At 40.5% G+C, this 12,358-nt stretch overlaps 1 protein-coding gene across 3 annotated transcripts in view; it reads left to right on the top strand.

Moving 5' to 3' along the window:
* Positions 1 to 5,256, top strand: part of IPO5 (importin 5) — a 38,622-nt gene extending 33,366 nt beyond the window's left edge. For all 3 annotated transcript variants that reach the window (XM_057707451.1, XM_057707452.1, XM_057707454.1), the window contains exons 23-26: positions 398 to 617; positions 1,199 to 1,427; positions 3,501 to 3,642; positions 4,487 to 5,256. In XM_057707451.1, coding sequence (XP_057563434.1) covers positions 398 to 617; positions 1,199 to 1,427; positions 3,501 to 3,642; positions 4,487 to 4,573 — 678 coding nt within the window. In that variant the 3' untranslated portion in view covers positions 4,574 to 5,256. The remainder of the gene's footprint in view (positions 1 to 397; positions 618 to 1,198; positions 1,428 to 3,500; positions 3,643 to 4,486) is intronic.
* The last annotated feature ends 7,102 nt before the right edge of the window (positions 5,257 to 12,358 follow it).

Genomic DNA, 12,358 nt, shown 5'->3' with positions numbered 1-12,358 from the left:
AATGATTTAGGCACATATGGCATCCTGTTGAATCAGTACTGTAAAGTTAAATCTTTGCAGCTTTTACTATCGTTTTTTAAATATAGCATTGCCATTATCTTTTTTTGTAAAGTAAACGTATATACATAGCTGCTGCTGTCAGTTCTTCATGATACTTGGTAATGTCAGATTGTGGAATTCTGTAACAAATCACACGAGTCTTTTAGACCTACACTTTATGAAATTTATGTGGTACTTTGAGGGTTGTTATTTCACGAGAACTGATTGTTACTGTGTTGTTTTTCATTATCTGTATCAGGAGTGTCCACGTGAGATGACAGGCTGTAGTGATATTTGCTTCTTTACGATCTTCACAGCACTCCAGTATGCAAAGCTTAAAAGAGTATCTCTTTTGTAGTGTCTACATAGACCGTGGCCAGACAGACAGTGGGGATTGTGCATCTTTGATGATGTCATAGAACACTGTAGTCCAGCCTCATTTAAGTATGCAGAATATTTCATAAGGCCAATGCTGCAGTACACATGCGACAGCAGCCCGGAAGTCAGGCAGGCAGCTGCGTATGGCCTCGGAGTCATGGCACAGTACGGCGGAGACAGTTACCGTCCTTTTTGTACAGGTGCTTCTGTTTATTACGTCATGTGCGTTTCATCCCAGACATCCCTGTTATCCCCACTTTTCCTCCCCCTGCCAGCCCCAGACATTATAAATGGCTTCATTCTCTTTTCCGTTTTCAAACACGTTATTATAGCGCTTAGCAACTTACCATCCTCATTCTCATAGAAGTGGAAATGAAATCTGAGTGGAACCAGAGCCTCCTGACCCCAGTCCCAGGTTACAGTTCATTTGGGGCTTGGAGGGTATACTTTTAAACATACTGGGGTCCCTGTAAGTTCAGCACAGCAGTATAGCTGGGCGGCTTTTAGAAGCTGCAGTACGCCGAGGTGACCGGGAGTGTAAGTCTGGAGGCTGCTAACCTGCTGGGCCTGTAAATGCGTGGCGTGCAGGTGCTTCTGAGCCCGCCAGGGCAATCTCCCTCTCCCTGTGTCTGTGGTTCTGTAGTCGCAAAAACAAAACCTTCCTTACACTTTAACATTTCCTCACTGTAATTCATAACTAGACCAAAGGTAAGAAATGTTTATGATCATTTGCATGAAAATGTGAGACTTTAACTGACTTTTTTTCAAATGCTTATTTTAGAAGCACTTCCACTCCTGGTAAGAGTTATTCAATCTGCTGATTCTAAGACCAAAGAAAATATCAATGCTACAGAGAACTGCATCTCAGCAGTAGGGAAAATTATGAAATTCAAGCCTGATTGTGTGAACGTTGAAGAAGTCCTCCCACATTGGCTGTCTTGGCTTCCACTACATGAGGATAAAGAAGAAGCCGTTCAGACTTTCAATTATCTTTGCGACCTGATTGAAAGGTAAGAAATGGGACAGGTAGGCCTTATTTCCTTCCCCTTCACATAACACCATGCTTCCTGTGCTCAGCTTTCGGATGTATAGATTATAATAATGCTGTCTTTATAAATCAAGTTAAGAAGCCATATCCAGTTGAGTGCCTTATGATCACATCTCATTTTGAGTTATTCTTTATGGAATTCAGTTCAACAGATGAGGCATTATAGAAAAAGTGGCAGGCTCTGTCTTCCACCCCACTCATTTATTTATTCATCCATTCATTAGCTTTACTGAAGTATAACTTACATATCATTCATAAGTCAAATGAGAGCAAAGAACATTGTTAGTACTCACGCTTATTTGACCCTCTGAAATACTAGTGGGGTTTTTTGGATTAAAAAAATCAGTGGTGTTGGTGGGAATGTAAGCTGGTACAGCCACTATGGAAAACAGTTTGGAGGTTCCTTAAAAAACTAAAAATAGAACTACCATATGATCCAGTAATCCCACTCCTGGGCATATACCCAGAGAAAACCAAAATCCAAAAAGAAACATGTACCATAATGTTCATTGCAGCACTATTTACCATAGCCAGGACATGGAAGCAACATAAATGCCCATCAACAGATGAATGGATAAAGAAGATGTGGCACATATATACAATGGAATATTACTCAGCCATAAAAAGGAATGAAATGGAGCTATACATAGTGAGGTGGATAGACCTAGAGTCTGTCATACAGAGTGAAGTAAGCCAGAAAGAGAAAAACAAATACTGTATGCTAACAAATATATACGGAATCTTTAAAAAAAAAAAAAAAAAAGGTACTGATGAACCCAGTAACCCAGTGACAGAGCAAGAGTTAGGTTGCAGATGCAGAGAATGGACTGGAGGACACAGGTTTGGCAGGGCGGGGGGCGAAGGGGAAGCTGGGGTGAAGTGAGAGAGTAGCATAAACATAGATACACTACCAACTGTAAAATAGATAGCTAGTGGGAAGTTGCTGTATAACAAAGGGAGATCAACTTGATGATGGGTGATGCCTTAGAGGGCCAGGACAGGGAGGGTGGGAGGGAGGGGATATGGGAATATATATATACAGCTGATTCACTTTGGTGTACCTCAAAAGCTGGTACAAAAGTGTGCAGCAATTATATTCCAATAAAGAGCTTAAAAAAAAAAAATCAGTAGTTATACGGGAAATATACCAAATGGGCAGTCAGGATCTGGTCTTGGGTCTCTGGCATTATTAGTTTTGTTTTGTGCCTGTGAGTGTAGCTAAGAATTGCAACAGCCTGGAGATTATAGAAGCTATTGAATCAAAGGCATGTTCATTGGTGGTCCGGTTTTCTAAGTTCACGTTCCCCTAAATTTTCAGTATAGGCCCTGTCACTATTAATTGCTGCTTTTAGTTCATAAATAAATGCAAGGGCTACAGCCACTCATCTCCCAAGAGTTTGTAGAAACAGGCCAATGGCTATATTCCTTTTTTGCCTGTTTAACTTCTTGTTCACACAAATGCTGGGAGTCTTCACACTGAGGACATCATTAAGGATCGTAGCAGCCGTCCCAGGGACTCCTCACCTGCTCCTGCCTCTGAAGTGACTAGCTCTCCATCCTGCTATTTAGTCATCTCTCTTGGAAATGACTACTCGGGAATTTTCTTAATGAAGAAGACTGGAATTCTAATTAGATTCACTCTTAGGTTTCTTTCCATTAAACTTGACTGGAGCTTATTTCCCTGCTTACATTTGAAATGCCTGTATATCTTTTTGAACTTCAAGTTTATTTTAGAAACCATTTTGCAGTATCTAGATAAGATTTGTGTTAAGAAACTGTTCTTAGTAATATCTTTGGAGTTTATATATATACATATAATTTACATAGGAGGAAACTGAAAAGCTAATAAGTAAAATTAGCTAGTTTCCCTCCTAATGAATGTAAAGGGCAGTTGATTTTTAGTGAGTGTGTAATCATTGTGTTAAGACCTAATAAAATTCAGTGCTGGGGGAAGGGTATAGGAAAGTATGGGTGCTTGAGTGATTTCCTGTTATAAGTTTCATTTATAATGGTTTTCTTCTCTTTCTTTTTTCAGTAATCACCCAATCGTTCTTGGCCCAAACAATACCAATCTGCCCAAAATATTCAGTATAATTGCAGAGGGAGAAATGCATGAGGCAATTAAACACGAAGATCCTTGTGCCAAACGTCTGGCTAATGTAGTTCGCCAAGTACAGGTAAGCTGGTTTGGTTAAATTGAGGAAGAAGAGCTAAAATACTTAATATAATCCACCCATATCTTTTCTTTTTTTAATTTGTTTACTTATTTATTTATTTATTTACTTATTTTATTGGCTGTGTTGGGTCTTTTTTGCTGTGCGCAGGCTTTCTTTTTAGTTGCAGTGAGTTGGGGCTACTCTTCATTGTGGTGCACAGGCTCCTTATTGCCATGGCTTCTCTTGTTGTGGAGCACGGGCTGTAGGCGCGTGGGCTTCAGTAGTTGCAGCTCACGGGCTCTAAAGCGCTGGCTCAATAGTTGTGGCGCACAGGCTTAGTTGCTCTGCGGCATCTGGGATCTTCTGGAACAGGGATCGAACCCGTGTCCCCTGCATTGGCAGGCGGATTCTCAACCACTACGCCACCTAGGAAGCCCCACCCATATATTTTCATTCTTTATTAAAACTAAAACCTTTGTCTTAAATCTGGGACTAGCACATACTCATTATGTAGGCGTTTTTCTGCATATCTGTTAAGAAAAAAAGGTGAGATTTTAGTAGTATAAACTGTCAGCTACCAGAGTTTTTTTGATGACTTCTCCTACCTGAATTCATGTATGTAGATAATTTGAACATGTCATCTAAAGATAGTGTAGCTTTATCAATGCAGAAATGAGAAAACTTACTGTAAATGAAATAAACTTTATAGATAAGAATCATTGCTTTTTACAGTGATACGCATCAAGCTAATTTACTGGAAAGAAGGTATTTTGGCATTATTACAGTCTACCTAATGACAATTATTAAAATACTTCCCAGTGACCATTTCACCGAATCTAAATGTGTGACACTGTTCTTTCCCTAGACTTCTGGAGGACTGTGGACTGAATGCGTAGCACAGCTCAGTCCCGAGCAGCAGGCCGCCATACAGGAGCTCCTGAACTCTGCCTGAAGGGCCTTAATATCACCACCAGAAAACTAACTCCAAATAAACGTTTACCCTTTTGTTTAGGTTTCTTTGTTTTGTTTTTGAGCAAAAGAGAACGGTAGAGTTGTGTGTAGGCCATTCTTCTGCAAAGCCACAACAGCAGGAAGAGAAGCCCTGGGTTTCAGGACGGTGTTTAAGTGGATTTCTCCCACACCACCGAGGAAGTCCCGTGAGCCCTGCAGTAAGCACTGAAGAGTATTTTTCTATTGGTGTAATCCACCCATGTGAAGGTGAAAGGGAAATAAAATTAATTTTTCTCACTAGATATAAGGAAATTTAAGACAAAACAGCTTTAAGATCAGTTCCTCAGCGTTAAATGTGTATTAAAACAAGTTGCTATACACCGAGTGTTAATTCTATTAATTGGAGTGTGAGTCTCTTTGTAGGGTAGAAAGAAGCCTTCTACCCAGCAAACTAGTAGATCCAAAAGTTGAAAAAAAGCTGAAGACAAAAACAACAAGCATGAAGATGTTATTTTATGTCACTTTTGATTCTTTTCCCCAAAAGGCTTATGCAGTGACTCAGTTTGGAAAGCTTTTTAGCTTCCAGCCCTTGAATGTGAAGTGTCGTTGGCATGTCTGGCAGTAGTCTCATTCACTCCTCAATAAACAACATTGAAATACAAAAGAAGTTTGTGTAAAAATTCAGTACTGTCTGGCTTTGATTCATTTAATGTTTTTAATGTAAGAATAATCTAGTATTTTTTAAAGTAATAACGATGGCTCTGAATTTTGTTTCCACCTGATATTTTCCTCATGCAATTCAAAGTTAAAAGCATCTAGTTTTTACCATCTTCCACTTTAAGCTAAGTTGTGATACACCTACTCCGTGCACAGTTGGTGTGCACACTTCACTGGTTTGAAAGCTAGGTTGTTCCTGTTAGAAACAGAGTTTTGGCTTTTAGTATTTTTGTTGCAAATTGTAATTGCTGTGGAGCCACACACAACCGTTTTAACTTCTATGATAAGTATTATGGCAAAAATTATTTACTGAGAAATTCAGTAAGATGTGTGAATGTTTTTTCTTTATGTATTAACCTCATAGCAGTACATGACTTGCTGTTGTTTCTTTAAATAATTTTTTAAGAGGTCTTATTAGATTTCTGTTGAAACTCCAGTATTAACATTTTTATAGTTTGTAATGAATTTAACCGTGATACAAAAGTGAATTTTATGCCTAGATCAGAATTTAAAATTAAAGGTTTTTTCTTTAAACGATTTGCATTACTTTATTAAATCTAACTCTGAAATGGAATAGAAAATAGAATAAATTGTATTAAGATGGTTTGGTTGGGAGCAAACAACCTTCATGTATATTGTTTCCAGCCCAGAAGCTTTGGTATCTGGCAGGATAAATGCCATGTTGAGTGACTTCTCTAAAGATCATTGCTTTCAGTGGGTACCTGTTTGATTCTTTTAATGGTGAATGGGGAAATTTGAAGCTACTTTATATCCTGTCTTCCTGTCGGAGTGAAAATGTGGTAGGACAACCCCTCTGTACTTTCTTAGAGTGCTGTTTGGAAGGCCCATTTGTGTACTGATGCCAATCAACTGGAGCAATTTAGGTTTGCTTTTTTTTTTTCTATAATTTATTACTGTACTTAAAACATTAAAAATGTGGTGGGCTCGCCTAAGTTGAGATGGACTTATGGTCAGAAGATGGGTACATGTTTTTTGGAGAGTTGGGTTTTTGCAGAGCACTGTACTAAGTAAGCACTTATTGTGGAGAACCTCGAAGCTTCCAGTTTAAACATCAGTGGGGAAAGTCAAAAGATGTACCCATCAAAGGGGTCTAAGTTCCCTGAAAGAAGTAGAAGGGTGCAAATCAATCAATTCCAGACTGACTGCATCCTTCTGTGTAGAAGTAGGAAAACAAGTAATTGGATTTGAATCAAGTTAATCAGGGAAGGTCAGTTTTAAAGACTTTCATGTGACATGAACCTGAAATCAGGGCTCTTGACTGATTATAACACAAACTAACAATTCTTTGGCATTATCTGGGGAAACATTTTTAGTATCTCATTTTGTCTATACAAGATGAAAATTCATGTTTTTTTCCTTGTCTGCCAAATTTAGTGGCCTAGTGTCCTTGCATGTCAGCCAGTAATGATATATTTATGAATCTGAGCTATTTCTGGATGAAAAAAATGTGTGTGGCCCTTACATTTTCTGGACATTTTGTAAAATAGAGGGTTAAGTTATGTGCACAGGTGTCAGAAATTTTTAGCATAACTCATTTGGAATATTTTTTTAATGCTATAAATCTAAAGAAAAGCAAAATTGTCTTAAAGCTAATTTGACATTTCTGTAATGAGAGGAAACTTTATAACTCTGTAGTTGTTTGACTAACAAAACGATCAGTAAATACAAAAGCAAATAAACATTCTCCATGCACCTGGTCTCATAATAAATGGGGGGGTGCATATTTACAGTGCTGCAAGCATTATATCTTGATGGTCTAAACTTGAATGATTGCCTGTTTGCATTTACAAGCAGTTTGGAGGGCTAGAGAGCTAGGTAAGTGATTTGCTTGTAATTAGTACTGCTTCATTCTGCCTCTGAGTATTGCATCCAACAATCTGGCTCTCAGTTTGTTCCACGGAAATCACTTTGTTCCTCTTACCCCACTGCCTCAAAGAAATCATGGCCAAAATCTGCCATCTTTCATTTTCCTCAGCCCTAAAGTATGAAGGTCTAGAAGAAAGTGAATTACCTACAAGGAGTGGGCTTGGATTTTTACTTCCAGCACTTGAACTTCCAACCAGGTGGCGGGGAGGTAGGTGGTTAACTCTATAAAACCATCCTGGACTGACTCCTCCCCCCTCCCCCCCTTTTTTCTTCCTCACAGTCTGAAATCCTGACAGTCGTTTGCTAGACACTATTTGGGCGTGTTATTTATTCTATTTATGTTGTATATTTGAGTGGATGAATGCAAACACTTTGAAGATGAATTATAGCTCAATTATTCATTTCTAAAAAATGAACCCCAAAGCAGTGTGATAAGTTTTTATGTAAAGCACCACAAGAAAATGTTTTGTTTTGTTTAATTCCAGTTAGGGTAGCAGAATATAATCGTGAAATGTGTGTCTTGATGATTCTGGCTCTTCCCTTGTATGGTTCTTCTTGATCTATACATGTCTGTCCTCTTAACTAGCATTCAGATTGAAGTGGAAATAGCACCATTTGCCATAGATTAGAAATTAGTTCCCCTACTTCCCCTTGGAGGTTTTGTAACAAATGGGTTCAAGGTGTTGTAAAAGTTTTGAATTACAACTTAACAGCAATCCTGTGGTCTTAAGGTACATGGTGGAAGATGGTGATATTGAATGTTTAAGACCAGGGTCAGCAAACTTTTTCTGTGAAGGACTGGATGGTAAATATTTTAGGCTTTGCACCCCCTAGGGTCTCCGTCACAACTACTTAGCTGCTTTTTTAGACAATACCCAACAAACGGGTGTGGCTGTGTCCCAGGAGACTACAGAAACAGGCTGGCCATTGTTGGCTGACACCTGATTAAAACCTTTGCTTGCGTTCCAAAATCTCACATACACATTTTGAGACTTTAGACAGGTTAACCTCTGTACCTTAGTTGCCTTCTCTTTAAAATGGAAATAATAATAGTACCCACGTTATAGAGGATTTAAATGAGTTTAGAAGTCAGACATGTTAGCTATCATCACTTAAGTTCTTTAAATTTTTCAAAATCTATTTTTTTTTACAAATTCTCTGAAGTGCCTCAGTGTTGAGAGGAAGCCTAGGAAGTTGTGAAAATAGCAGCTTTGCAGAGTCAGCGGAGTTGTACCATGAGTGTAATAGAAACACAGTTTTACTTGCTCAGCACCAAGTGATGTGTTTAAACATCCTCATCTGCACATGGCCCGGCCCCTAAACGCACCCATCTGCACCGCAACCTAAAAAAGCAGTTTGTCCCTCACTGCACCAGACTCCTGGTCACAAGGGACTCTTCCCCTCACTGACTGGCCCCCGTGCAGGAGGAGGACCCTGCGGTGGCCATCCAGAGGTGGGGAGCGCTGGGGACCCCGGCTGCCTGGGCTCTTGTCCGGCCCCACTGCTCACCAGTCTGGACCTTGGCGAGCTCCTCAGTGCCTCTCTGCCTCAGTCCTCCCTAGTAAAGTAGGCCACCAGCAGTACCTCCTGCACGGGGCGGCTGTGAGGCCATGAAGTCCCTAGATGAGTGCCTAGCTGCGTTAAGTTTGCTATTATGAGTACACATGTTTGAAGAGACAGAATAGAGTTTGGCTGACAACTGATCAGCAATGTCATAAAATACTTTGTGGTCAATGGGAGCAATATTTAAAACACCCAACAAGACAGATACCCAGTCGAGCATTTTATTGAATTAAGCTATGTAATGAAAACTGATGGCTTTGAGTGCAAATGCTGAGCAAAACACACGGTCTGCCTTCACACAGGGACACATCAGAATTTCTGAGCAATGAAAGTAGAGGCTGCAGAGTGTGTAATAGAAGAAATCAGAGAAATATTCATTAAATAGTGCAAATAGCACATGTGGCCACAGGCTAGGCATTTTAGCAAACTGCACCAGACACTCAAAATCTGGCCTTTCCTGGTCATTGAGAAGCCCGCGCTGAATGCAAGTGTCCACTCCATGCTTGCCACCATGATTGGGACTTTCCTGGGGCTGTGTCACAGAGATGGCCCGCAGAGCAGCATTTGGGACCAGCGTGTAGCAAGTGCTGCCTTGGAAGGTGAAGGAGCCAGAGAAGCAGAAAGGAAGGCAGGCTGGGTCTACAGGCCGTCTCCCCATGCCCACCTCTGGTTCCTCCAGGGAGGGTGTCATTGCTAAGTCAGTACTGGGGTGACAGTGAAGACAGATGTGCTGAATTGTAGCCCATTTAGGAACTTGGCCCCAATCCCTGAATGCAGATACCCTCTTATTTTACCTCTTAGTGGGATAACGTCTTTATGTTTCTGTCTCAGGTGTATGTGGTTGCTGCTTTCCACTCAGTTTCACACACTTCTGGATTTTCTCTAACGCCTCTCCCCTAGGAGGAGAACTGTGTAGTTTTAAACAGCTGTTGAAATGAAGTAGAGCCCCCTGTGACCAGGAAATAGTGAAAGAAAGTTTATAGGGTTATGACCCTATTGCATTCTCTTACTAAAGAAAACGTACATTGAAAGTTGAAAGTTTATTATTAACGGACCAGAAATGGTAGTTCTATTTTAGGAAAACTACAGCCCATCAATGTTATTAATGTTTGTGAATTGGGTCTCACGGGGAAAGGTTACCATTACTGTAAGTGATCAATAAGCCATAAGACTGAAGCTTTTCTTGAAACTGCTGTTTCAAGAAGAAAATAAAGATAAAATAGCAATATACATTTGGAGACGTTATAATGGATTGAAATAACTAATCGTTTCTCAGAAGAGCAGTAGCGCGGGATCGTGAGGCAGAATGAAGGTTGTGTTTGAGGCTACTAACTCACTTCTTCATGTCCAAAGGGATTGCTCCTTGCTCCCCTCCAAAGTAGAAACTTAAGGGTCTGTCAGCAGATGCAGTGAGTGAGGGCCCCTCCCCAGCCTTCAGAAATGCCTCTGGCCCTGCAGCAACTTGCTTAGTCTGCACAGTCTGCCCAGCTCCAGTGCAGCGGCCGCCTCCCAGACATCACTCCCGAAGGCCTGCAAAGCTGGGGGCACAGCCAGCCCAGCCTGATTCCATCCCCACATCTGATTGGTCACTGTCCCTTTCAGCCCCACTTCCCTTCCCACCTGATAAGGGAGCCCTGGACACACAGGCTTCGTGCTTGAAAACTGCAGCCTCCACCTGCAGGTAAGGTCTGTTTGTTTCCCTTTATGCCCGCTTCTGCTTTATTATACAGTAGAAGGAGAGCATTTGCTTCTTACCTGGACCTGTTTCATTGCAAACTCCCCACCTTGGCCCTTGAGCTATCTAGAATAGATTACATTATTTCCACATAATTTCCCTTGGATGCTCCAGAGGCTTCCTCTGATTAGTGTGTGGTGGAGGGTGGTGGTGAGGATTGAATGGAATAATGTAACCGGAGTGCAGCGAGCTGGAGCTTGGGGGATTCAGGTAGTGGCTATTACTGTGACAGCTACACCCAGGCCCTGGGGACCAGCTCCCAATCATGCAGACATTCCAGAAACCAGCTGAAATTGAGAACCTACTAATAATCTGAGCTCCCTGCTTCTGAACATTTTGCTGGAAATATTGTAATTATTTATGGAAAAACCCTTGACATATTTTCTCAAATCAGGTGGTAGGAGCAAGGGGATAAGTTAAGGGATGCTCTCTTCCTTTAGTTCTCATTCATTACAAAATTTGTGGGTATTTTGAGAAGAGGCCCAAATTCTGGAGTCTTTTTTTTTAATTACTTAACTTTACACAAAGGGCCACCTGTACCTTGTTCAAAATTCAAGGTTTATAAAACATTAGTGAAAAGTCTCTTCCCACACTTGCTCCTCAGCCACCTCTCCCAGCTCTCCTCACAAGGAGAACTTTACAGACTTGGCCCCACCAGGGCATTTTTGCTTAATGCAATTCGTAACTTTCTGGAAGGAAATTAGCATTCCTGATGAAACGCAGATGTGTCTTTCTGTGGCTATGTGTCAGATTAAGGACTACTCTAAGAAACTACCCACCCTCCTAGGTAACCCATCCTGAATCCTTTAACAGGACATCTGGGTTATCCTTTTTCTTTTTCCCAGTAAGTCAGCAGTGATTATCTAAACCAATTATTTTCTTTTTGCCTCTAAAGATGTCTGTTGTGAAAGAAATGTTTGAAATTGGCCAGCTCAAGGTCTATGCCCTTGCAGTAAGTTTATAATAAATTTCAACATTACTAAATTGTCTGAAAATGATTTTTTTGAACATTCTCAGAAGGAATGATTATGTTTTTATGTATCCTTCCAGGGTTGTAGATGTTCAAATGCCTTTTTGGAATAAAAGTAACATCATTTTGGCTAGGAATTAATTCTCAATATCCAACTCTGTTAAAGATGGAGGTTAAATATCTCTTGCCCTTTCCAATAAATGAGGATATATAAACTGACATGTGCAGTGATGGTTACCATCAAAATGTTAAAACTAGATCATTATATTGATTTAGAACCTCATTTCACCTTAAAGTAAGTGACATCAGGCTAAATATCCTCTTATTACTAAATCAGCATAAAAAGTTCCACTCTTGGGACTTCCCTGGCGGTCCAGCAGTTAAGACTCCATACTTCCAATCAATTGCGGGTTCAATCCTGGTTGGGGAACTAAGATCCCGCATGCCATGCGGTGTGGCCAAAAAGAAAAAAGAAAAGTTCTGCTTTCTTTACAGAGCATATTTTCAAGTATATGTTTTCATAAATTATCATTTTTTTAATCTTTATTGGATTATAATTGCTTTACACTATTGTGTCAGTCTCTGCCGTACAACAAAGCGAAAGAACCACATGTATACATATATCCCCATATCCCCTCCCTCTCAAGCCTCCCTCCCAACCTCTCCATCCCACCCCTCCAAGTCTTCACAAGGCATCAAGCTGGTCTTGTGCTCTGTATTAGCCTCCCATTAGCCATCTGTTTTACACTTGGCAGTGTGTATATGTCAATGCTACTCTCTCACTATGTCCCAGCTTCCCCTCCCCCCCGGTGTCCTCAAGTCTGTTTTCTACGTCTGTATCTCCATTCCTACACTGCCACTAGGTTCATCAGTACCATTTTTCTAGATTCCATAAATATGTGTTAGCATACAGT

This window comes from Hippopotamus amphibius, chromosome 14, assembly GCF_030028045.1.
Source record: "Hippopotamus amphibius kiboko isolate mHipAmp2 chromosome 14, mHipAmp2.hap2, whole genome shotgun sequence".
Taxonomy (NCBI): Eukaryota; Metazoa; Chordata; class Mammalia; order Artiodactyla; family Hippopotamidae; genus Hippopotamus; species Hippopotamus amphibius.
Note: the sequence above shows the minus strand (reverse complement) of the source record. Positions and strands in the feature narration are given on the sequence as shown.